The sequence below is a fragment of the Neoarius graeffei genome, chromosome 3 (assembly GCF_027579695.1).
Source record: "Neoarius graeffei isolate fNeoGra1 chromosome 3, fNeoGra1.pri, whole genome shotgun sequence".
Lineage (NCBI taxonomy): Eukaryota > Metazoa > Chordata > Actinopteri > Siluriformes > Ariidae > Neoarius > Neoarius graeffei.
This window is the reverse complement of record NC_083571.1, coordinates 79830057-79857240: the sequence shown is the minus strand read 5'-3', so window position 1 is coordinate 79857240 and position 27184 is coordinate 79830057. Positions and strand designations below refer to the sequence as shown.

At 43.5% G+C, this 27184-nt stretch overlaps 1 protein-coding gene across 3 annotated transcripts in view; it reads right to left on the bottom strand.

Moving 5' to 3' along the window:
* Positions 1–27184, bottom strand: part of palld (palladin, cytoskeletal associated protein) — a 178636-nt gene that overhangs the window by 35975 nt on the left and 115477 nt on the right. The window contains exon 1 of one of the 3 annotated variants that reach the window (XM_060917425.1): positions 1835–2026. The exons of the other annotated variants lie outside the window; for them this stretch is intronic. Coding sequence (XP_060773408.1) covers positions 1835–2010 — 176 coding nt within the window. The 5' untranslated portion in view covers positions 2011–2026. Of the gene's footprint in view, positions 1–1834; positions 2027–27184 lie in introns of those variants that run through there. 3 annotated transcript variants of the gene reach the window in all.

The window sequence follows — 27184 nt, the reverse complement described above, 5'->3', positions numbered from 1 at the left end:
GAACCTTATGAAATTGAACTTTGAGTTAAACTCCGAAGACTTACATCAAGTGAAAGCCAGGTACTGCACATGAACTGGGTAATACAATCTCTGCAGTGAAGCATGGTGGTGGCAGCATTATGCTACATCGGTGCTTCTCAGCAGCAGGGATGGGCAGGCCGGTCAGAATCGATGGAAGTATAAATACAGTCAAATACTGAGAGGTCCTTGAAGAAAACCTGCTCCAGTATGCACATCAGAGATGGGAGTAAGTCCCATACATGCAAGTCTCAAGTAAGTCACAAGTCTTAGCCCTCAAGTCTCAAGTAAGTCCAAGTCATCTCTATAGGAGGATCAAGTAAATCAAGTCCAAGCAGAGCTTAAGTCAAGCAAGTCAAGTCGAGTCACGAGTCAAGTCATTAGTTTTTCAAATGTCTGTATTCACCAAACCAAAACCATCTTTTTTATGCACACTAACGAGTTAATGAATCAGCTGAAAATGAATGAATCTAAAACAGATTTTTATTACTTACACCACATGAAATAATCTCATTACTGTATGTGAAATTAAACAATGTATGATAATACATTAATAATAATATGAAAATCTGTTATCCTGAGTCAGAAGACAACAGTTGTTTTTCCCTGTGTGTGTGTGTGTGTGTGTGTGTGTGTGTGTGTGTGTGTGTGAATGAGTGAAGCACTGTAGCTAAATGTGCACACACTGAAATACTGGATTGCTCATTTTGTGGTCGGGTATCTGTGGCAATTATCACATACTGTATATAAAAAGAAACATAGGAACAGTTGAAGAACAATGTGCTTAATTCAACAAGTGTGTGTGTGTGTGTGGGTGTGTGTGTGTGAGAGAGTGTGTGTGTGTGTGAGATAGAGAGAGAGAGCAATGTGAAAAACAATGTGAGCCTACAGTAACAAAGCATCAGAATATCTTGAGTTGTGAACCATTACCAGTGGCCATTACACTTGCAAAAAACCAAACTAGTTAAAACCCTTGCACTGAGTTGCGACCGATGGAGTACCTTTGAGCGAAGGTACTCTTCATATCTAAACATTTTGTCAGGATGGAACATAGGAACGTAACACATTGCAGTTCCAATTTACTTAACATCATTAGTTACTGAAGTACCATACAGTCGTTACTCGTTACATTTGAGCAGTGTGTGAAATCCTCTGGGTTTGCTGATAAAACGAAATCATTTGTCTGAACAAGAAGTGCGCAACTGCGTGCTGGGCTGTTTTGTTTTTTTTTTCCACCCTGAAAGAGCTCGCAGGTTTCCAACTGGAGAAATGTAAGCGCGCGTGTGCACGCCAGTGCTCCCTGTGCAAAGGACTACATTCATGACTAGCCAGTTTTGGTGTTTAAGCTCAGGGATGCAAATCAAAGTCCAACCGTCTCTGTGCAAATGCATCGTTCAAATTTTGTTTGCAGTTGTTTTTCTTCCCCTCTTGTCCTTACGTTATGTTAAATTTAATCTCGTGCCTCAACTAGCTCTTTCTTTGACCATACGTGTTTACATTAATGAGCTTAATCACCAAACTGCCAAATTTTAATATTAGCTAAAAAACACAAAGTAGTGGACTAAATAGTTGCAAACAGCGCTAACGTTAGTGCTAACTAAGTTAGCTGTAACACCAGAACATTGTTTTCAGACGCTGCTAGCACTAACCGTTAGTCATAACGTTAGCACTGCTTGCAGCTATTTCGCATTCTACGGTACGTTTTGTTTTTTTAGCTAATATCAAAATATTAACGTATCAAGCCACTATAGCCTAGTAGTCTCTGTTGTAGAAGTCTCAGATGTTAGCAGCCAAGCAGCAAAAGTCACATCGTTACCTTTCTCTATGAGCTGTCCTGAAATGTCTGATGAAATTTGATGTAGTGCTTGCAGTATCAGAAACTTTAGCATCGCAGATGTTGCATGTCGCTCCTCTTTTATTTTGTGTTGTCCAATAGTCTTTGAATCCATAATGTATAATTTTCGGGATGGTGTTGGTCGAAGAGCTCGCCATCTCTCCATCTGATCGCTCATGCCTGCACGTTGCATTGGGAGGAGTGGGGTTGCCAGGTTTGCTGATATGCAGCAGGCCAGGAACACCCGCGCACAATTAAGCAATATCGATCTAATAATTTATTTGTTTTGTTTTTTTTAACAAGGCATGTTTTAACCAGACAGGTTTTTGTAATGTGACTTGTCAAGTCACATGACAAAAGTCAAGTCAAGTCGCAGGTCAGGAAAAGCAAGTCAAAGTCAAGTCTTTTCTTAATATTGATCAAGTAAGTCACAAGTCACAAATCTGGCGACTCGAGTCGGACTCGAGTCAAGTCATGGACTCGAGTCCCCCCATCTCTGATGCACATGACTGCAGACTGAAATGAAACTGGGTTCAACAACGTTCCCTTTCTCCACCTTCTCGCTTGAAGTCAGACTAATCTCTCCATCTCTTCTCCACACCATTCCACTCTGAAAGACGTTTTTCCATGTCTGAAGTTACAGGACGCTTCTAAAAATATCCTCTTCCATGTTCCTGGGCTATTAATAATGCTCATAATATAAAACCCACTTTCTAAAAATACTGCTCTCCTTTTTTTTTTTTTAAGGTCGTAAAACCCAGAAGCGTTTTATTTGCCTTAAAAGGTGTGTGTGTGTGTGGGGGGGGGGGGGGGGGGGGGGGTGGGTTATATAAAAGTTCAGCTACCATCACATGAAACATGAGCCACATGATTACAGGAATTCAAGACACAATCCTAATTCAGACATTTCAATTGCATTCTTCCACCTTGCACTCGCCTTCTCTGTGTGGCCAGAGAAAGAGACGAAGCAGCAGGCCTTCTTGTTGCCATGCTGATGGAGCGGTGTTGTCAATCTGCGCTTCAGTCCAAAAAGCTACCAAATCATTTTACACACAAACAAATGCCAGTCACTTTGCCTTACTTATTTCTTCGGTTCCATCCTTCCCTTTCTGTCCATTCCTCCACCTTCTGTGCTCTCTCAGTGCTCTTCTGAAGCTTTTCTTCGCTCTGCTCATCCGAGCAGTAATGCTGGGCAGACAGTTCAGGAAACTGCTGTATTAGCTACATTTATCCTTTGGCTAAGATCAGTTTAGGGAGGAAAACTGTACAGAAGAAAAATGGAGACTGTATTTTTCAGCCCTTTGTTTTTGCATTATAAATGGGATATACCGCCACATTTTAAGCTGTGCATATGCACGTCTATTGTGATGGACATTAGCAATGTGACCTTTAGTTCAGTAGTCATAGGATACAAGATGCACTTGTGCCTATAGGAAAAATCAGTGAGCCAAACTTGACTGGTGGGGTCAGTTAATGTCCCATGTCACACTGTGTGAACTTAAGTAGGGCAACATTTGCTTCCATGCTTCATTTCCCCGATAGACCTTTATCCCTAACTGACCAGCCTGTATCGTTCCCAAAGACATTGAGACGTGACATTCTCAGATCTTAATGGCTGTATTCAACGATTGTTTCAGACACTGACTGCTGCATTTGACCAAAAGTCATAACTCTCACCTCCAACAAGGACAAAACCAAAGAAAACACCCCCCTAAACTTGGAATTCCTACTCAGATGGTCTCCTCAACCCCAAGTTCAGCAAATGACATCAAATCAACACTCTTCTTCCCCCCACACACACACATACACCACTCCATTAGTAACACCCATACCCCTGCTGTTTGATGCAGTTCTCTAAATCAGCCAATCCCTTGACAGCAGCACAATGCATAAAATCATGCAGAAAATAAACAACTTCAGTTAATGTTCCCATTAAAAACTCAGAATGGGAAAAACTGTGATCTCAAATACCCTGTCCATACTAGGGATTTTGTACCGATACGATACTACTTTCGTACCGCAACACCTGTCCACATTAGCAACTATACCGGTACTGTAGCGGTATAACTGTATCGGTACGAAACCCACAAATGTATGGATTTCGTACCGGTACAGTATCGGTACTGTAGCGCTTCGCTGTAGTGTGGACAGATGAAGCGGTTCTGTATCGATACAAATATAATGCGCATGCGCAATGAACCATTCCTACTTCTTCCGGGTTATTCATACAATACAATAAAATACGCACGTGCTTTCCACGATTCGTTTTCTTTGTTTCTTTCTCAACTGCCTCGGGCGTTTTATACGATTCGACTGAATAAATGACCACCAGAAATACAGACTGTACATTGACAACAGAAAGCACACACGCGTTGTTTCATCCGCCATATTCTCGGAAGGAAGTTACTCGGTAACCACGGAAACATTTCGCGCACGCGCATTTCAACTACCGTGAAAGAAAACCGCAAGCATTTCTCGCTAGTGTGGACAGATGCACTAAACTGTACCGGTATACTTTGTATCGATACAGTTATACCACTATCGTACCGGTATATATGTGAACACAGCTAAAGTGTGACTTTCACTGTGGCATGAGTGTTTGTGCCAGATAGACTGGTTTGAGTATTTCAGAAACTGCTGATCTCCTGAGGTTCACACACACAACAGTCTCTAGTGTTGACACAGAACGGTACGAAAAAAGAAAAAAAAAAAAACATCGAGTGAGCGACAGTTCTGTGGGTGGACACTCCTTGTTGATAAGAGAGGTCAGAGGAAAATGACCAGATTGGTTCGAGCTGCCAGAAAGGCCACAGTAACTCATAGCATCTCTTCACACCCTGGTGAGCAGAAAAGCATCTCAGCATGCAACAGCAGACGACCACACTCCTACAGCCAATAACAGCAATCTTAGAATCAAGAACACATTCCTAATAAAGTGGCCCGCGAGTGTACACAACCCAAAAATCAAAAAAGGGTGGGATAGTAATGGAAAATGCAAGTTTATTTTAAAAAAAACAAAAAAAACAAACAAAAAAAACCACTGATGATTTCTAAGCTGACTTCTATTTCATTGCAGACAGTATGAACCCAAGATATTTCATGTTTTATCTAGTCAACTTCATTTCATTTGTTAATATACAAATTTCAGGCCTGCAACACATTCCAAAAAAAGTTGGGATGGGGGCAATTAAGGGCTAGTAATGAGGTAAAACAATTAATGATGTGACTTGATTCATCAATTGCAAACATGCGCAGCTTTTTGATTTACTGTTTTCTTCTCATACTTATACTTCTTATGTTTCATGGACTGTAACGCCATTTGCTTATTTAGTAATTTTAATACAGAATTTACTTTGATGAAATTATAATCAGACACTCCAACGCCCCCCCTAAAAAAAAAAATTGGATCTGCACGATTCAGTCGTGAAAAAGGCGGCATCCGCCAAAAGGCGCGCTGTTTGCATCCCTGCTTGAAACAGGTGATTGTCAACAGGTGATTGTAATCATGATTTGGTATTAAATCAGTATCCAGGAAAAGCCAAGTCTTTGAGGAGCAAAGATGGGCCAAGGATCTTCAGTTTGTCAACAAATGCATAAGAAAATAATTGAAATGTGTAAAAACAATGTACCCCAAAAGAAAGATATGAAGGGATTTGGATATTTCACCCTCTATGGTGCATATCATGAAACAATTCATGGAATCTGGAGGAATTTCAGTATGTAAAGGGCAAGGGCTCAAGCCTAAGCTGAACACCTGTGATCTCCAATCCCTCAGACGGCACTGCATCAATAACGGTCATTCATCTACAGCCGATATAACCACATGGGCTCAGGATTACTTTGTCAAGCACTACAATACAGAGTTACATCCACAAACACCAGTTAAAACATTACTAAAAATTTGCAAAAAGGAAGCCTTATGTTAACTGTGACCAGAAGTGTCGCTGACTTCTCTGGGCTCTGAGGCATCTGGGATGGACCATCGCACAGTGTGTTGTGGGCAGTATTACAGGTCTCTTTTTTTTTTTTGGAAGAAATGGACACTGTGTGCTCTGGACCAAAGACAAAAAGGACTATCCAGTCTGTTACCACCATCAAGTCCAAAAGCCAGGGTCTGTCATGGTATGGGGTTGTGTCAGTGCCCTTGGTAAAGGTAACTTACACTTCTGTGATGGCAGAATTAATGCAGAAAAGTACATTGAGATTTTGGAGCAACACATGCTGCCTTCAAGACGACATCTTTTCTAGGAATATTTCAACAAGACAATGCAAAACCACATTCTGCACACATTACAAAAGGCATGGCTGTGGAAGAAGAGGGTGCCTGTCCCTCTGTCCCCAATAGAGAATGTGTGGTGAATTTTGAAATGAAAAATATGACAAATGACGACCCTGTAATTTTGCAGACCTTAAGACTTGTTTGCAGGAAGAAGGGGACAAAATAACACCTGAAAACGCTTTATCACTTGATGTCTTCGGTCCCTAAACATCTTTTAAGCATTGTGAGAAAGAACAGCGACGTTACAACCAGGGCTTTGAACCAGTTCAAGGAACGAAAACCGGGAACTTTTTCTATTTCACATGGAACAGAAACGAAACCAGAAACTTTATTATTTTTTATGTTCCGGAACAGATACGCTTATTAAAAATAATGGTAACCGGTTAATACCGGTTTTTATTTCATTCCTCAAAGTTTCCGTAGCCTACAAATAAAAAAGTCATTCTTCTCCTGCGCAAGTTTCTATGACCCGCTGGGGTTCACTTCCTGTGTGACGTTCGCTGACTGAATGGAGAGAGCGGGAGGGTGGACTACTATCACGTTTCCACATCTTAAATAAGAGGTAAATATTGCAGTCTATCGTTATTCAAAAACGTCAATTTCAAACACGATATCAATATATTTGTCCACGTTAATGAGAGGCTCGCGAACATTAAATGACGTTAACCTCTGTTAGCCTATCAATGCATAGGGCCTGACTAGCCTTTGGTAACACACTAAACGAATTATCTTTCATTTTTGGCACTTTTTCTGTTTGTGTAGATGGGAAGACATACTGAGAATCCAAATCGCCAACATTTGAAATAATAATTGTTTTGAATTATTTCTTGTCTTATTTAATGAAGGTTGTAATAGAATTAGCCTACATTTGGCTTAAGCTGGATGAGACAGAGACATAATTTTATAGCCACTTGTTAAACAGCTGACAGGGAACGTAATTAACCGTTCCGGGAATGAAATTTTTTTGTTCTAACCGGTTCGGGAACGTCTATTTAATGGTGGAACCCAAAACCGGAAACGTTAAAATTCCGTTTCTGTTCGGAACGAACCAATAGGAAAAAAATTCTGGTTCAAAGCCCTGGTTACAACATGCATATATAAACGGGGAAACATTCATTCATTCATTCATTCAATTTCTCTAATGCTTATCCATTGAGTACTGTGGATGAGCTGGAGCAAATCCCAGATGACTTTGCACGAGAGGCGGAGTATACCCTGGACAGGTCTCCAATCTATAGCAGGGCTAACACGGAGACAGACAGCCATTTACACTCGCAGTCACATCTTGAGGTAATTTAGAGCACCTAGTTTAACTAATCCACGTCTTTGGACTGTGGGAGGAAACCGGAGCACTAGGAAGAAACCCACACAGGCATGAGGAGAACACGCAAAACTCCACTCAGAAAGGGCCCATTCGACCGACAGGTTCAAACCCAGAACCAGCTTGCTGTGAGGCAACAGTGATCAGCACTGCACCACCCTCCATATATCTGCTTGTTAAATCTATAACACAGACTATACTGTATATAGTATACTATACTCGTGTTCTGAGGAGGAAAATAGACATCACTCATGACAGTTAGTTGATTAACTTGTTGCAAAATAATGACAAACATGAGAGTGTCCATGTCCCCCCCCACCGTGTAGCTCAAATGCACGACGGGTGAAAATGGAATCATTACGAGCGCTGACTTCTGCGGCAAGTCGAATTCCATGTGTTGATTAGAGAAACAGGCAAATGACTGCACAATTACTGTGTATGCAGTGGCAGAGCAGGAAATAGCTGCTGGAAGACAGGAAGTTGTTAAGTGTAAACAGCTGATGATCACTGGAGTCCCTTTGTAAACAGAAACAGAGTGCAAAAGTATGTGCATGCATACACACACACACACACACACACACACACACACAAGTGCATCTGTTAGTAAAGATTATTAAGTTTGACGCTTGTTCTACAAACAGGTGCATTTCAAAGAGAGACAGAATTAAATAATAATTTAAAAAACTAAGTAAATCCAGGACACTAAAAACATGGTAATGAAAAGCATGAAGAATATACCCCCCCCCTTTTATTCCCCAGATTTAGGGGCAATTAACAACGCAGCTAAAACAATCCTTGGAGCGCTTTGTTCCAGCAAACACCAGATACAAAGCCGTGCTCGAGCCGAAACACGTCTCGTTCTCAGACTGTGTAGACCTTCTCAGACTAAGCAGTGTACGTCACAGTTGTGTGGACATTCATGACTAAGATGGCACACCTGCACTCCTGCTCTGCTCTCATCGCAAATCACACCTTTCCATCATAGTTACATCTTCATGACATCACCGCTCCCAAACGCTGAAGCTGCTTGGAAGCAGACTACGTTATGACTAACCCTCTGTCTCAATCGCCTCGGATTTTTCTTCTTTCCACCAGTTCTGAGTCAGATGAAGTGACTGGAGTCTATACATAAATATTATCATTTAGCTGATGAAAGGTCTGTTTCCAGACTTCATGTCTCATCATACTGTATAGCCTCTTTGTCAATGATCAGTCAGTCTGTGTGCCGATGAACCAAATGACTCCTACCAAACGTTTTCACCTTGAAACAAGCAATAACGTATTCGTTTCGACATTAGCTCGGTCTCCTTGACCAAGAATTCCACCGACATCGAGACAAATCTGTGATAAGGTAACACAAATGAAGTACAATATAAAACATTTCAAATTGGTTTAACTTGGAAATCCAAGTTCACCTGCTGCCTTGAAAATGCAAGTTAACTTAATTTGACGATCACCTTTGTTTCAACTCAGAAAAAGTCTCAATTAGTCAAGACAACTAAGTAATTCATGTCTAACCTTTGAAAACTTGCACAGATTAGTTCAAATTAAAACACTTTTCAGAGCTCATTGAGTTAAAGAGAAAAAGTAAGTGGACATAACTAAACAAGGCTGAAATGTGTGCGTGTACATGTCTTTTGGGATTCTGATTCTTGATATCTCATCTCATTATCTGTAGCCGCTTTATCCTGTTCTACAGGGTTGCAGGCAAGCTGAAGCCTATCCCAGCTGACTACGGGCGAAAGGCGGGGTACACCCTGGACAAGTCGCCAGGTCATCACAGGGCTGACACATAGACACAGACAACCATTCACACTCACATTCACACCTACGCTCAATTTAGAGTCACCAGTTAACCTAACCTGCATGTCTTTGGACTGTGGGGGAAACCGGAGCACCCGGAGGAAACCCATGCGGACACGGGGAGAACATGCAAACTCTGCACAGAAAGGCCCTCGCTGGCCACGGGGCTCGAACCCGGACCTTCTTGCTGTGAGGCAACAGCGCTAACCACTACACCACCGTGCCGCCTGATTCTTGATATAACTTTCCAAAAAAAAAAAAGGTTTACAGGAATACATTTTTGTTTTTTTATAAAGATTCCTGGGAATATCTTGTTTGTTAAAAGTTGCACAGAACAGAAATATCATCACACTGGAAAGTCCTGACTGAAAATCAGTTTTAGCTCCTGGATTGCTTTATTTTTCCTCCCTCTAGTCCCGTAAAACCAGTCTCACAGCTTCCCCCCCCCAATCTCTACATTCTTTGATTGCAATAAAAATGAAGGTCTTGAATGTTTTGGCATGCCTCTTGAGTCACTTTTCTCATCTCATACACACACACACACACACATCTGCATGGTCTCACCATGGAGTGAAACGAGATTTCTTACATGTCTGAGTACAATAACAGCCCTGTCAGTCAGTCAGAAGCAGTCTGGTCCACTAGCCCCAATAAAACCCTGATCTGTCGTTTTCCTACTCAATCAAGGAAATTCTCAACCTTTGAACTCTAACCTGACCAGACACCTCTGATGAATGTTATTCACCTCCTGTACTTCACAAAGCTAAACACTCGCTTCCTGCCACGAAAGGCATTAAGTGGAGCTTGTTCCTGCCTGACCCAAATCTGATCTCCGTCTCAGGCTCCCACCCAAAACCCCATGTGCTGGCCGGAGTCCCTGTACGTGCTGCTGGCACTCTGCTCTGCTCTCCTCTCCTTCCACAGCGATGCAGGAAAAGCTCCATAAAACTTTCCACAATCTTTCTCGTGGCCTTTCTCTCTGTCTTCTCATCCTCTTTCTCTCTCCTCCTTCACCCCATACAAGTTTGAATGACCTCGACGATCACTGCTGTTTCATGTTTCAGCACCGCACCCCACCCTTCAACCTCTCTCGCTCTTTTCCTTCTGCTTACTCACTCATACAAATGTCTCTGCTTGCACATAGTTCACCTTTTTCTTTCATTTCATTGCATTCTATAACTTCTCATTCTCCTTGTCCTACTAACCATCCCCCCTCTCTCTCTCATTGTAATTGCTTACACACCACATAAAATAGATCCAGACTGTTTTCTTTTCACCCTCCTTTTAGAGGCAGCATGGCTCACTGAGACTACAACCCCTCTCTCTCTCTCTCTCTCTCTCCTGGTAATCCCATTTGATGGTGATGTCTCCTTGGCCGTTACAGAGAGGAATGTCTTCAGCTCACATTCCTCCAGGTCCATGCACGCGCAGACAGAGAGAAAGGAAAGAAACGCATCTGAATAGGGTTAAACTTATCTGGTGAGAAAAAAGTTACGCGAGCCAAACCCTCGGTCAGCACCCCACTGGCATGAAAGCACTTAATACAATGGCCTTTTATAAACTAGCCAACTCATCATCATTACTGTACCAACCCAGGACACAGAGAGAGAGAGAGCGCTACATTTCTTTCTGACATTCTGTACAGACAGACTTATCCTTCTGGAAGGGTTTATTACTGTTCTGGGCTTTCCAAAAAAAAAAAAAAATTAATCTGACAGAGCGAGCATCACACCTCTCTCTCTCTCTCTCTCTCACACACACTGTATAATATACACACACATATATCGTACACACGGCGGCACGGTGGTGTAGTGGTTAACACTGTCGCCTCACAGCAAGAAGGTCTGGGTTCGAGCCCCGTGGCCGGCGAGGGCCTTTCTGTGCAGAGTTTGCATGTTCTCCCCGTGTCCGCGTGGGTTTCCTCCGGGTGCTCCGGTTTCCCCCACAGTCCAAAGACATGCAGGTTAGGTTAACTGGTGACTCTAAATTGACCGTAGGTGTGAATGTGAGTGTGAATGGTTGTCTGTGTCAGCCCTGTGATGACCTGGCGACTTGTCCAGGGTGTACCCCGCCTTTCGCCCGTAGTCAGCTGGGATAGGCTCCAGCTTGCCTGCGACCCTGTAGAACAGGATAAAGCGGCTAGAGATAATGAGATGAAATATCATACACACGTGTGTGTTATCTCTCTCTCACACACACACGTGTATGATATATACAGTATATATCTCAGTTCTTTTAAACTTTAAGAGGATTTTTGGAAACCAGCACTATTCCTAAGACTTTCTCTCGTCCCCAGCCCATCTGTCTGTCTCTCTCTCGTCCCCAGCCCGCCTGTCTCTCTCTCTCGTCCCCAGCCCGCCTGTCTCTCTCTCTCGTCCCCAGCCCGCCTGTCTCTCTCTCTCGTCCCCAGCCCGCCTGTCTCTCTCTCTCGTCCCCAGCCCGCCTGTCTCTCTCTCTCGTCCCCAGCCCGCCTGTCTCTCTCTCTCGTCCCCAGCCCGCCTGTCTCTCTCTCTCGTCCCCAGCCCGCCTGTCTCTCTCTCTCGTCCCCAGCCCGCCTGTCTCTCTCTCTCGTCCCCAGCCCGCCTGTCTCTCTCTCTCGTCCCCAGCCCGCCTGTCTCTCTCTCTCGTCCCCAGCCCGCCTGTCTCTCTCTCTCGTCCCCAGCCCGCCTGTCTCTCTCTCTCGTCCCCAGCCCGCCTGTCTCTCTCTCTCGTCCCCAGCCCGCCTGTCTCTCTCTCTCGTCCCCAGCCCGCCTGTCTCTCTCTCTCGTCCCCAGCCCGCCTGTCTCTCTCTCTCGTCCCCAGCCCGCCTGTCTCTCTCTCTCGTCCCCAGCCCGCCTGTCTCTCTCTCTCGTCCCCAGCCCGCCTGTCTCTCTCTCTCGTCCCCAGCCCGCCTGTCTCTCTCTCTCGTCCCCAGCCCGTCTGTCTCTCTCTCTCGTCCCCAGCCCGTCTCTCTCTCTCTCTCGTCCCCAGCCCGTCTGTCTCTCTTTCACTCTCGTCCCCAGCCCGTCTGTCTCTCTCTCTCGTCCCCAGCCCGTCTGTCTCTCTCTCTCTCGTCCCCAGCCCGTCTCTCTCTCTCTCTCGTCCCCAGCCCGTCTCTCTCTCTCTCTCGTCCCCAGCCCGTCTCTCTCTCTCTCGTCCCCAGCCCGTCTGTCTCTCTTTCACTCTCGTCCCCAGCCCGTCTGTCTCTCTCTCTCTCGTCCCCAGCCCGTCTCTCTCTCTCTCTCGTCCCCAGCCCGTCTGTCTCTCTCTCTCTCTCTCTCTCTCGTCCCCAGCCCGTCTGTCTCTCTCTCTCGTCCCCAGCCCGTCTCTCTCTCTTTCACTCTCGTCCCCAGCCCGTCTCTCTCTCTTTCACTCTCGTCCCCAGCCCGTCTCTCTCTCTCTTTCACTCTCGTCCCCAGCCCGTCTCTCTCTCTCTTTCACTCTCGTCCCCAGCCCGTCTCTCTCTCTCTTTCACTCTCGTCCCCAGCCCGTCTCTCTCTCTCTTTCACTCTCGTCCCCAGCCCGTCTCTCTCTCTCTTTCACTCTCGTCCCCAGCCCGTCTCTCTCTCTCTTTCACTCTCGTCCCCAGCCCGTCTCTCTCTCTCTTTCACTCTCGTCCCCAGCCCGTCTCTCTCTCTCTTTCACTCTCGTCCCCAGCCCGTCTCTCTCTCTCTCTCTCTCTCTCGTCCCCAGCGTAGATATTTTCTTCCAGAAAGCCTCTAAATCAGGGATATACATTACTGCAGGTGTGTGAGGAGACTCTACCTGCCTTGTTCTCCTCCTCACATCATGTCCTTTTTTCTGTCCCGTTAAGTCAGTGTAGTCTGACTGACCCATTACATTACACCAAACACTAACAGTCTAACAGTTAAAAAAGTCAGCATTTAAACCGTTGAAGGATGAAACGGCATTTACTAAAGGACGCCTCTGACACCGTTTGTTACTTTTTAAAAGTAGTTTTCTCTCTGACTGACTGTTAAGAAAGGTAAAGTCCGTACCTTCACTTGTTTTCCGCGGCGCATGCGCTGCTGCACTCCCGGAGTTTCTCAGCAGTAAAACTGAAGGTGTGAGTGTGCGCGCGCGCGTCAACCAGAAAACTGCAGGTAGTGGTGCTTTTATATGTGCGCGCGCCTGAGTGCCGCTGAGTGAAACAGTCTCGCGCTCCCTCTGGCCGCTGTGCGCGTGACTGACTCGTAGTGGTGCTGCCTGCACTCTGTCTCTCTCTCTCTCACTCACTCCCTCTCTCTCTCTCTCACTCACCCACTCACTCTCTCTCTCTCTCTGTCTGTCTGTCTCTCTCACTCTCTCTCTCTCTCTCTCTCTCACTCACTCACTCACTCCCTCCCTCTCTCTCTCACTCACTCACTCACACTCTCTCTCTCTCTCTCTCTCACTCACTCTCTCTCTCACTCACTCACTCCCTCTCTCTCTCACTCTCTCTCTCTCTCTCTCTCTCTCACTCCCTCCCTCCCTCTCTCTCTCTCTCTCTCTCTCTCACTCACTCTCTCTCTCTCTCACTCACTCACTCCCTCCCTCTCTCTCTCTCTCTCTCTCTCTCACTCACTCACTCCCTCCCTCCCTCTCTCTCTCACTCACTCCCTCCCTCTCTCTCTCACTCACTCTCTCTCTCTCTCTCTCTCACTCACTCTCTCTCTCTCTCACTCACTCAGCAGCGTGTCACTGTAAAAGCCCGCACTTCATAATAAAAGCTCATCTGCTCCACAAGCCCCCACTCATGATGGGTTTCAGTCACGTGACTTTTCTTAGCGGTTTTACCAGAAGTGAAATAGCTGGTGGTCTAAACGGCTGCTGTAGTGTAATCAACTAGCGATAACTTATCTATAAGTTATCTCACTTTAGATATATCCAGAAGATTGCTATGTGTAATCAAATCGACCCCTACAGTCTGGGAAAGAAGGATTTGTCATACGATCTCGAAAACTACCCTTCAGTCGAGTTCCCCGACATCTCGAACTATCTGGTGTTGCAGACAGAGGTGGACAAAGTACCCAACTTCATTACTTAAATCGATTCACTTACGATTTTGTCGGGCCGATTAAATCGCTTGCAAATTGTAAATGTGTGCAGGGGCACCTCGTAGCCAATTTAATCGGTTCTCGGTTCAGATCAAACTGGTCTTGATATTTTCAGACGCGATCTCCTCGTACGCAACACAATCGGTAGTGTGTGCGTTGTTACTACGATCTCATCAGTTATGATCATTTTAAACAGCCAATTGGAGTGCCAGGATTGATCACACGTGGACTGCAGACCGGGAAGCGCAACTTGTGTCACGTTGGGAAGCGTCCACCTGTCTTTATGACATTAGTTCACCTGATTACAGCAAACGGGAAAAGAGGAACGAGGCTACGTCTGTAATCGTGTCAGCTTTGAAAATGCCTGGTAAAGTATTATAGCATTGTCAGTGGTACAGAAATCACTTGTCTGGAATCCCGGAACAAGTTTAATTTTAAGAACGACTGAACAAATTAGAATCAATTCTTATTATTGATTTGTCTAGTGAGGCGGCACGGTGGTGTAGTGGTTAGTGCTGTCGCCTCACAGCAAGAAGGTCCGGGTTCGAGCCCTGTGGCCGGCGAGGGCCTTTCTGTGCGGAGTCTGCATGTTCTCCCCATGTCCACATGGGTTTCGTCCGGGTGCTCCGGTTTCCCCCACAGTCCAAAGACATGCAGGTTAGGTTAACTGGTGACTCTAAATTGACTGTGGGTGTGAGTGTGAATGGTTGTCTATGTGTCAGCCCTGTGATGACCTGGCAACTTGTCCAGGGTGTACCCCGCCTTTCGCCCGTAGTCAGCTGGGATAGGCTCCAGCTTGCCTGCGACCCTGTAGAACAGGATAAAGCGGCTAGAGATAATGAGATGAGATATATGTATACATATTGTACTATCACGTGATATCTTGAACACGTGACCATCTATTCAGGCTGAACATGTACAATTTCTCGCAAATGTGTGCGGGTAATTTTGAACTGATCAAATCGGGCCCGTATACTCGTAACCGATCGCCTGACACACGAAGCCCCAATGAAATCGGGAAGGTGTGCGCTGGGTTTTAGTCAAAGTACAGATCCCACTGATTAAATGTTACTCCGATACAAGTGAAAGTTGTCCAGTCAAATTTTTACTTAAGTTAAAGTACTGAAGTACTTGCTTTTACAAATAATAAAGTATTAAAAGCACATTTTCTGTCAACACATTGTTGTATTATTGCCACAACGCTAACAAAACCTAATGCCGTTACCAAAGACAGAAATGTGAATTCACAAAATGAACGCATGCTGTGCCATCATGGTGGTTTAATGTTAAGCTAGCTAGTCAGTGAAGCGCCACCTGACCTGCTAGCAAACGCTTTTCAAACTCAAAATCATATTGGGTAGCTAACATTACTAGAAAAGAAAGATTTCTACATTTTGTTTATTTGGCAAGATTATGCTAAAACATATTTCTGAAAGCACTTCAGATAAGTTAATGTTATTCATGTTAGCGTAAATCTGTTTTTACATGCTAACTAACAGTGTCCAAGTTAAGTAGCTATGTGTTAATGTTAGCTGTGGACAAAGCAATGGCAACTTGGTGGGCAAATCCATAGAAAGTTATTTGACTAACCAGACTGCACAGCTATTGCTACCTCTAAAAGCACAGACAACTTCATTGCAAGCTTTCTCTTGGAATAAAATGTTTACATACCTCAATATGCTTCTGCAGGTGGGATGGCGAGTTTTTGTAGGCCGTGATGTGCTCCGTTTTTGGCAAACTAAGCAAACATTTAAAATGAAACGAATCTTTAATCCTTTCAGAAAACTGAAACATGGATTCTAGGTCTGGCCATGAGTGCATGCATTCCCCAGAAGAACCACCTCCTTCCATTCTGCCATCAACTGATCGTGTTCAAATAATGCTGCAGAGAAAATCACTGAATTTGATTTTATCCAGTCTACGGACGAGACATGACCCTAGTGATTACTGATAGACTGTCTCACTGTCACCTATGAAAAAAATCACGTTTTAGAAAAGAAAAGAAAAAAACATCCACTTTCAAAGCTGCTTCATAGTAACAACTAATGAGGACCTTGACAGAAATGTAGTGGAGTGAAAAGTACGATATTTGTCTTTCAAATGTAGTGAAGTTAAGGTCATAAGTTTCCAAAAAAAAATACTCAAGTAAAGTACAGATACTCAAAAAGTGTACTTAAGTACAGTACTCAAGTAAATGTACTTCGTTACTGTCCACCTCTGGTTGCAGACATCCTTCTACACTGCAAAACAGATGAAAGTGTGGAAGAGTATGGAGGTTTACAACTTTTTTGTATGCGGCTGGGTAAAGGACCTCGGTACTGAGTCACTGCCGAATGAATCCTGTCTTGTTTTTGTCCGTGTAAGTATGTTTTTTTTAAGTTTGCGTCTTTACAATGAAGCGCTGCAAGTTGAAGTGTAAATAAACAACAGTTCACTTGATTCTCACTTGTGTTGGCTCTTATCTCTCAGGTAAATCATTCACAAAGACCATCAGAAACCTATTTAAAGACCTGGATCTTAGTTAAACGAGACGAAGAAGTGATCGCGGCGCATTGTAACTGTATGGCTAGGGAAGAATTTTGTTGCAACCTTCATGCATATGGACTTTGTGCGGAGTAAACAAAGAAACAGCTGGGGACTTTAGCGCTTCGTGACTTAAAAAAGTACCGTAAAATAACGACACATAGCAAGAAAAGTACTTGGAAAACACTAAGGACATAGCTGAGAGGGAGACACAAACCTTTCACAAAGTGATCACTGCAAACTCGAGCATGCTTCGACTCGGCTCCCTTCGATTTCAGTGAGAGGTTCAAAAGCCACCTTTCTTGACGTCTTTTTGTGAAATCCTGTGTTCGTTCACCATTTTTTATTAGTTCACGGGGAACCCTGAAGAAACTTTTGAAGAACAGTTTCGCAGTTTGATCGATTCGAACAACCTAAAGCAATGCAAGCGTAAGGCATTTTTCATGCAAGCAATGCACCTTCTTCACACAAACGCTTTGTCAACTGAGCTTTGTCAGACCACCAGCTAAAGTTTTGAATAACTAATGAGGCGGATGTGATATCACGTGAAACCCAGCAATACACTGAGCCCCGCTATAATGAACTCCTTGGCAGACATCCGAATAGTTTGTTACACCGAAAAGTTCATCATACTGAAATGGACCCGCCTGTGACACCAAACACTCCGTCTTACGTAAAACAAGACCAACTGTGTTTATTTTAAATTTACGCTTAATTCCCCGACACATTTCAAGAAGAAGAAGCCTTTATTTGTCACATGTACACTTTAACCCATCTGAAGCAGTGAATACACACAGATGAACACACAAGTGAGCAATTAGCACACACACACACACACATACATACCCAGAGCAGTGGGCAGCTATGCTACAGCACTCAGGGAGCAGTTAGGGGTTAGATGCCTTGCTCAAAGCCACTTCCGCCATGATAGAGAGGGAGGGGTAAGTGCTGTTCATTCACTCAACTCCTCTCATATTCTTCCCACCAGTCCCAGGAATTGAATCGGCAACCCTTTTGGGCCCAAGGCTGCTTCTCTAACCTCATATGCATGCACATATGAGCGAAACCTTCCATCCATCCATCCATTATCTGTAGCCGCTTATCCTGTTCTACAGGGTCGCAGGCAAGCTGGAGCCTATCCCAGCTGACTATGGGTGAGAGGCGGGGGACACCCTGGACAAGTCGCCAGGTCATCGCAGGGCTGACACATAGAGACAAACAGCCATTCACACTCACATTCACGTTCACACCTACGGTCAATTTAGAGACACCAATTAACCTAACCTGCATGCCTTTGGACTGTGGGGGAAACCGGAGCACCCAGAGGAAACCCACGCGGACACGGGGAGAACATGCAAACTCCAAACAGAAAGGCCCCCGTCGGCCACTGGGCTCAAACCCAGGACCTTCTTCCTGTGAGGCGACAGTGCTAACCACTACACCACCATGCCACCCCGTGAGCGAAACCTAAACTCACTAAAAAGTGAAATTAAAGATAAATTTAAAAAAAAACAGCTTAACCTGTCATGCCTGTCTCCCAGGTCCTCATTGCCCCGGCAAGCAAGCTGTTACAGTACGATACAACTGTCCCATCAGTTCTACTTGTCGAAGAAACTTGTAATCTTGGACTGCTTTTTTCTTCAATGACTTAAATGTCCGAGTCACTATCACAGTTCATTGATTGAGTTAAAGGATCATGAACTGAGGCGATGATTTCTTCATCTGTTATGGAAATGACAGATGTTACCAGTGTTTCATTGTCAATATCCACCCACTGACTCACTATGTTTTATAAATCTTCACCATTTAGTTCATTCATGTGTTGCAAATCATAGATGATGTCAGCAGTCATTTTGTCCTTTTATCGATCTTTTGATCACCGTTCTCCAAAACTGTTAGTGATTGACATCTCAGCGAGGCATGGTGGTGTAGTGGCTAGCACAGTCGCCTCACAGCAAGAAGGTTCCGGGTTTGAACCCAGCGGCCGGCGAGGGCCTTTCTGTGTGGAGTTTGCATGTTCTCCCCGTGTCTGCGTGGGTTTCCTCCGGGTGCTCCGGTTTCCCCCACAGTCCAAAGACATGCAGTTAGGTTGATGTGGGGCGGCCTTGGGCTGAGGTGCCCTTGAGCAAGGTACCTGACCCCTGACTGCTCCCTGGGTGCTCTGGTGTGGCTGCCCACTGCTCTGAGTGTGTGTGTATTCACTACTTCAGATGGGTTAAATGCAGAGGATGAATTTCACTGTGCTTGAAGTGTGCGTGTGACAAATAAAGGTTTCTTCTTCTTCTATGTTTTATGGTGGCCACTATGTATGATGGTACATCACTTCATGAGCTTCCCTTCTTACCCTGACACACCCATCACTCAGGAATAGGGTGAGTCTGGACTCATCAGACCACATGACCTTTTTCCATTACTCCAGAGTCCAATCTTTATGCTCTCTAGCAAACTGAAGCCTTTTCTCCTGATTAGTCTCACTAACAAGTGGTTTTCTTATGGACACACAGCTGTTTAAACCCAATCCTATGAGATCAACTGCAAGCTGGCCTAGTGGTTAGTGTGTCCGCCTCTCGAGTGGGAGATCGTGGATTCTACTCATGGTCGGGTCATACCAAAGACCATCATAAAAATGGCACCTACTGCTATCTGGCAAGGCATGCTACAATACAGATGTGAGTGGGGAGTCAAACTCTCGTGGTTACCAGAGGACCAGCCCCCCACTGTAACCCCAGCTATGTAATAGGCGAGAGGCTGAGGGCTACAGAAACGGAGATCAGTGCCGCCTGATGCGCCATACGGTGCGGGAAGGACTTTAGACCGTGAGATCTCATCACATTGTGAGTGTGAAAATGATCTTAATTTCGCTATTAAACATGGCCGTGAGTTCTACTGTCGATTTTTTTTTTAATGATTTGACTTCACCAAGCATTTAAGTGATCTCTGATCCTGGTCAGTCAGGATCTTTTTCCAACCACATTTTATCCACGAAGTTGACGGTTCACTACTATCCTTCCAGGTTTTAATAATGCGTTGGACAGTTCTTAACCCAATTCCACAAATCTCAGCAACCTTAGTTGTTTTCTTTGCTTAATGCAGGCCAGTAATTTGACCCTTCTGAAACACAGTAACATCTTTTCCATGAGCACGGGATACGTCTTCTGACATGTTTCTTTAAGAAATGAGAAGCTACTCACTGCATCAGTTAGGGTTAAAAGAATTGTTGCTATCTGAAACACATTGATCACTGCAGTAATTATCCAATCAAAGGCTCTTATGTATTTGCTTATTTAAATCCAAATTACAATATTTTTTTTTGACTGGGCAGTGTTTGCAATATTTTGAGAATAAAGTCATATTTTGAGGGAGGAAAAAAACTTTTAGGTTTAATTTGTACTTTTGAATGAATGAATGAATTTATTTATTTCGAACATGTATAAAAATGCATGTAACTATTTGTACATACAAAAGAAAGAAAACGAGAAATAAAAAAAATAAAATAACATAAAGAGCTAAGACATTACAAAACACCGCACATTGTTCGAAAAAGGAGTGGGAAGAAGTACAATACTTTTTTAATTTCCCACCCCTTTTAACTACCCCGAAATCCAAACTACATTAATACACCTATATAAATATATACCATATATACACACACTTCATGAATATCTATATAATTATATAATTACAAAAATAAATATATACTACATACAAAAATAAATATATACTACATACCATATATACACTTCATAAATATCTATATAAATATATAATTACAAAAATAAATATATACTACATACATATCCCTGTAAATATAAATATAAATATATAAACTATCCCCATAAATAAATATATACCATATATACCATATACTACGTTAGTTCTAATATAACAATCAACCTATTCTATTTATAGATTTATCCCTCATCATCCTCCGTTAACATACTTCCTCTTCCATGTACTTGTTTAAAAATATTTTTTGTACCTTTTTTTAAACAGATTTATATTTGCACTTTGTTTTATTTCTGTCTCCAGTCTGTTCCATAAAGTCACCCCACAGCTCAATATGCACATGCTTTTCATATTTGTTCGAACCTTTGGTTTTTTAAAATTTAGGCCTCCCCTTAGATTATATCCCCCCTCTCTCTCACTAAACATTCCTTGTATATTTTTTGGCAATAGATTATTTCTCGCTTTGTACATTATTTGTGCTGTTCTGAATTTGACCAGATCCATACATTTCAACATGTGTGATTTTATGAATAGTGGATTTGTGTGATGTCTGTATCCTGTTTTGTTTATTGTCCTTATTGCTCTTTTCTGTATTGTACATATCGGCTGCAGAGTGGTTTTGTAGGTGTTTCCCCAGACTTCGACACAGTAAGTCAGATATGGCAAAAATAATGAGTAATATAGAGTACGCAAAGATTTGCAATCAAGAATATGTTTTGTTTTCCACAGAATTGCCGAGCACTTTGCCAGTTTTGCTCATACGTATCCTACATGAGGTTTCCAGCAGACTTTATGATCCAAAATCACACCAAGAAATTTAATTTCCTGTACCATTTCTATCTTAGTATTGTCTATTATCAATTCTACATTACAATCTATTTTGTGTCTCCCAAACAACATGATCTTTGTTTTGCTTAGATTTAATGATAATTTATTTTTGTCAAACCATAGTTTTAGTTTATTTATTTCAGTTGTGATTGTCTCCAAAGTCTGCTGCAAATTCTCACCGGAACAAAACTTTTAATTGTTTGCAAGTGGGGAAAAAAGGTTTCTAATGATGAAATGAATTAATTTCTGGAACAAAACTCTAATAAAACATTCTTCTGTCCTCCTCTTCTCCATCCACTATCTTTTAACTTCTCTTTTGGTTTCTTTTAATCCTATGAGTCAACATACCCTACTGTTAAAAATATTGTGTGGATTTGCACAGAAAACATAATACAATAAATATGTTAGCGTTTCCAAGGCAATGACTGAGGTATGTCTCTGCCTTTTATATAAGAAAAGAAATTCTCATTTGGGAGAAAAGGTGTAGAGTAAAGATCTGCAGTGTTTGTCCTGATGAGCTCACTGTTTTGGGTTTTTTTTTTTCCCACTGATATGTACTGTGTGAAATGTTTTGTAAAGAAACAAAAAACCATAAAAGTGTGTCAGCACCAGGGTGCAACAAGAAGTGTCTAAACAAACATAAAAACTGTAACACAATCTTTATTTTAGCAATAAGGCTTTTTTTTGTCATTCTTTGCTTTAAACACTTGTTTAGCATTTTCATTTTATCATAAGTTGTCTTTGGTATAAATGTTCACTGTTATGTTTGATAGTGTTGTAGTCAAGACCACGTAAACCAAGACCAAGTCATGACCAAAACCAGAGTGTATCAAGACCAAGACAAGACCAAGAGTTTGAAGGCTTGAGACCAAGTCAAGACCAAGACTGAGGCAGGATGAGACCAAATCAAGACCAGGACCAGACCAAGACTTTGAAGGCTTGAGACCAAGTCAAGACCAAGACTGAGGCAGGACGAGACCAAATCAAGACCAGGACCAGACCAAGACTTTGAAGGCTTGAGACCAAGTCAAGACCAAGACTGAGGCAGGACGAGACCAAATCAAGACCAGGACCAGACCAGTGTATGTGAAGGGATGGGGGGAGGGGTGACATCTGTCAAAGACATGCAGTTAGGTTAACATGGGGCGGCCTTGGGGCTGAAGTGCCCTTCAGCAAGGCACCTAACCCCCAACTACTCCCCGGGCGCTGTAGTATAGCTGCCCACTGCTCTGAGTATGTGTGTCTGCTCATTGCTCACGTGTGTGTGCAGGAGTGTGTTCACTGCTTCAGATGGGTTAAATGCAGAGAGGAATTTCACTGTGCTTAAGTGTATGTGTGATAAATAAAGTTCCTGTTCTTAACAGGAAGAAGAATTTAAAATTAGTTATTTTAATTGGTCATGTTATTGGACACATATGAAGCAGTAAATTTTACATCCAATCACAGTAATGATGTTTTAACAAATCGATCAGACAATGCACAAGCAATTTAGTGAAATCCCCACAGTTGTAGTCTTGACTGGTCTTGAAATAAAATCCCTTGTCCGAGACCGAGACAAGACCAAGTAAAAAGGCAGTCGATTTTGAGACGAGACCGAGACCTTCAAAAAGTGGTCTTGAGACTGGTCTCGAGTACTACAACACTAATATTTGATACACACACACACACACAGAGTAAATATGCATAACAACAAAAGACTTGTGACTTCAGTACATTTATATTTGTATATATGCACTCTCAGAAAATAAAGTATTGTACAAAATATTAAAGTACAACAGCTTGTCACTGGGGCAGTACCATATAAGGTACTTATTTGTACCCTTTATATACTACCTGGGAACATATATGTACTGTACCTTTCTTGGCCCTAAAAAGGTATATATAGTTACCTTGAGGTCTAACATGGGACAGCCATGCCATGGCCTAAAGGTTAGAGAAGCAGATTATGGGACCAAAAGGTCATGGGTTCAATTCCCTGAACCAGCAGGAAAAATGTGTGGGTGGAGTGAATGAACAGCACTTTCCCCTCCCTCTTCATCCATGACTGAAGTGCCCTTGAGCAAGGCGCCTAACCCCCAATTACTCCCCACTGCTCTGGGTGTGTGTGTTCACTGCTTTAGATAGGTTAAATGCAGAGAAAGAATGTCACATATACAACAAATAAAAGCTTCTTCAAAAGCCCCTTTCTTCTACTAATGAGCCTTAGAGTATATTAGTGCGTCTTGTACCTCCTGTGCCCCTATTTCTGACAGTGTGTATACATAAGTACACTTATTGTTTAGTCAAATCTCAAAGTAATTTCTTGTTGATTTTACTGCACGGCGGCACGGTGGTGTAGTGGTTAGCGCTGTCGCCTCACAGCAAGAAGGTCCTGGGTTCAAGCCCCATGGCCGGCGAGGGCCTTTCTGTGCGGAGTTTGCATGTTCTCCCCGTGTCCGTGTGGGTTTCCTCCGGGTGCTCCGGTTTCCCCCAAAGACATGCAGGTTAGGTTAACTGGTGACTCTAAATTGACCGTAGGTGTGAATGTGAATGGTTGTCTGTGTCTTTGTGTCAGCCCTGTGATGACCTGGCGACTTGTCCAGGGTGTACCCCGCCTTTCGCCCGTAGTCAGCTGGGATAGGCTCCAGCTTGCCTGTGACCCTGTAGAAGAATAAAGTGGCTAGAGATAATGAGATGAGATGAGATTTTACTGCACTGTTATCAAAAATTCCAAAAAAGGAAAAAAAAAAAGATGGAAGACTTGTTTTGAAGAAACTCACATTATGAACTCACGACACACACGTAACTAAAACACCTAACCTGCCAACTGCCTTCACTAAGCCACTGATTGACTTCACCCGGAAACAATGCAATTCCCTGAGCGGTGTGTGTACGAATCCCTTTGTGCACGTGTGTGTGTCTGTGTATGTAGCCTCAGTCCTGCATACCATGTGGCTCTCAGCGGACTGAAGGCTTTTAAATTCTCAAACAGAGGATCAGCTAAGTCTTTGTGTTTCCATCCTGTCACAATCCAAGTATCCTGTAGTGCCCTGTTTCATTTTAAACATTACATATCTCTGAATTCTCAACTTTCTTTTTCTCTCACTCTTGCTCCCTCTCCTCTGCTAACACACAATCAACATTTTTGCTTTCTCCACTTCGTTTTCAAGCTTGCGTTTCTCTCTAACTTCACTTCACAGCAAGTTTACCAGAAGGATCTTGAGTTGATATACGGCAACTATTTTGTAAGTTAGGGCTCTCAATTATTCTTGTTCAATCTGTATCTCTCCTCCTCAGGCTTTCTTTCCTCTGTACACTCTCAGGCAACACTTAAAATGCAAAGTCACTAGCAAATTGTGAACTCATTTTCCCTTTCAATCTCATCAGTGTGTCAGTCAGGCTGCCAACTCACCCAGTATACACTATATCACCAAAAGTATGTGGACACCTGACTATCACACCCATATGTAGCACACACTTGTTTAGGATGCCTTTGAACACAGTAGCATGACAATTTCCCTTCCCTGGCACTAAGAGGCCTAAACCTGTTCCAACATGATGATGCCCCGAGCCCAAAGTGAAGACGTGGTTTGTCAAAGAACTCGAGTGCCCTGCTCAGAGCCCTGACCTCAACCCCACTGAACACCTTTGAGATGAACTCGAACACCAACTGCTTCCCAGACCTCTTCACCAACATCAGTACCTGATCTTACTAATGCTCTTGTAGCTGATTGAACACAAACTCCTACAGCCACGCTGCAAAATCTAGTGGAAAGACTTCGCAGAAGAGTGGAGGTTATTATAACAGTAAAGCTGGAACAAATCTGGAATGGGAAGTTCAACAAACACATATGAACGTGATGCTCAGGTGTTCATGAACTTTTGGCCATATTACTTTTGTTACGTTCAATAAATCATGGCACTGATACATCATGAACAACCTGAGATATGTACAAATGATGAAGGAAACGCCTATGTATTTCTAGGTTTAGCCAGTTTTTGCTCAGAACCCTGCCCATGACACAACTCATGTAAACAATGTTATCTATAAGAAGGCTATGTGATACAGAGTTAGCATTTCATGTTACCTGTATTCCCATATTATATGTACATTAGTCTGTTAGAGAAGTTAAGTTAAAATACATTACATTGGAGTGCAGTGAACACAGCAAGATATGATTGAACACTAATGGCTGAGAACCAACTTTTGGAAACCCTACACTAAAAGGTCATTTCCCAGTGTAAATAGTGTAGATTACTGCATAAGAAAATATAATATAGCTGTGGATGTACTGGCCTGTGACTGTTCACATCAATATATTCCATTGTATTTATGTCATATAAGTATATTTTCCGGGGCGGCACGGTGGTGTAGTGGTTAGCGCTGTCGCCTCACAGCAAGAAGGTCCGGGTTCGAGCCCCGTGGCCGGCGAGGGCCTTTCTGTGCGGAGTTTGCATGTTCTCCCCGTGTCCGCGTGGGTTTCCTCCGGGTGCTCCGGTTTCCCCCACAGTCCAAAGACATGCAGGTTAGGTTAACTGGTGACTCTAAATTGAGCGTAGGTGTGAATGTGAGTGTGAATGGTTGTCTGTGTCTATGTGTCAGCCCTGTGATGACCTGGCGACTTGTCCAGGGTGTACCCCGCCTTTCGCCCGTAGTCAGCTGGGACAGGCTCCAGCTTGCCTGCGACCCTGTAGAAGGATAAAGCGGCTACAGATAATGAGATGAGATGAGAAGTATATTTTCCTATCCTTTTTGGAAACACACTGCATACTGATCTGCCCTAAAGAGTAACTGTCAACCGCTGATGCTTTTAAAAAAAAAAAAATCTCGCTATGCTAGCTACCTGTCATGAAAAGCTTTTATATTTAAAATAAAACACAAGGTTGCTTCTTGGTTGATAGTAACATAAAGATGACATCTTGCTCTTGTATAAAAGGTTTGCAGGTTGTATTGTTGCAGTCGATTTACCTGAGAAGCACAAAGTCAGAGCTTGAAATGAGTAATTTCTGACCTTTGTGCATTCATACCACAAAAGGGGGGGGGGGGGGGGGGGGGGACATGGATGCCTCCATGCTTGTCTTTTGTTAGCGACAAGCTAGCCAGCCATCTGTGACGATTGATGTATATGTTCCTCCTTAAAACAGTGAACTGTGTAATCAGTAAGCAAGCATGTCTTTGTTTACTGGTCAAAAACAAATACTTGTATATACACAGTATAACTCATCTCATCTCATTATCTCTAGCTGCTTTATCCTTCTACAGGGTCGCAGGCAAGCTGGAGCCTATCCCAGCTGACTACGGACGAAAGGCGGGGTACACCCTGGACAAGTCGCCAGGTCATCACAGGGCTGACACATAGACACAGACAACCATTCACACTCACATTCACACCTACGGTCAATTTAGAGTCACCAGTTAACCTAACCTGCATGTCTTTGGACTGTGGGGGAAACCGGAGCGCCCGGAGGAAACCCACGCGGACACGGGGAGAACATGCAAATTCCGCACAGAAAGGCCCTCACCGACCACGGGGCTCGAACCTGGACCTTATTGTGAGGCGACAGCGCTAACCACTACACCATCGTGCCGCCCACAGCATAACTCATTTAAAGGTAAGATGTGCTACTCTGAGTGGCACGGTGATGCAGTGGTTAGTATTGTTACCTCACAGCAAGCTGTTTCCAGGTTCAAGCCTCATGGCCGACCGGGACCTTTCTGTGTGGAGTTTATGTGTTCTCCTCGTGCCTGTGTCGGTTTCCTCTGGGTGCTCTGGTTTCCTCCCATAGTCCAAAGACATGCTGATTAGGTCAACTGACTACTCTAAACTGCCTATAGACCCTTTTCACGTGACGTCACG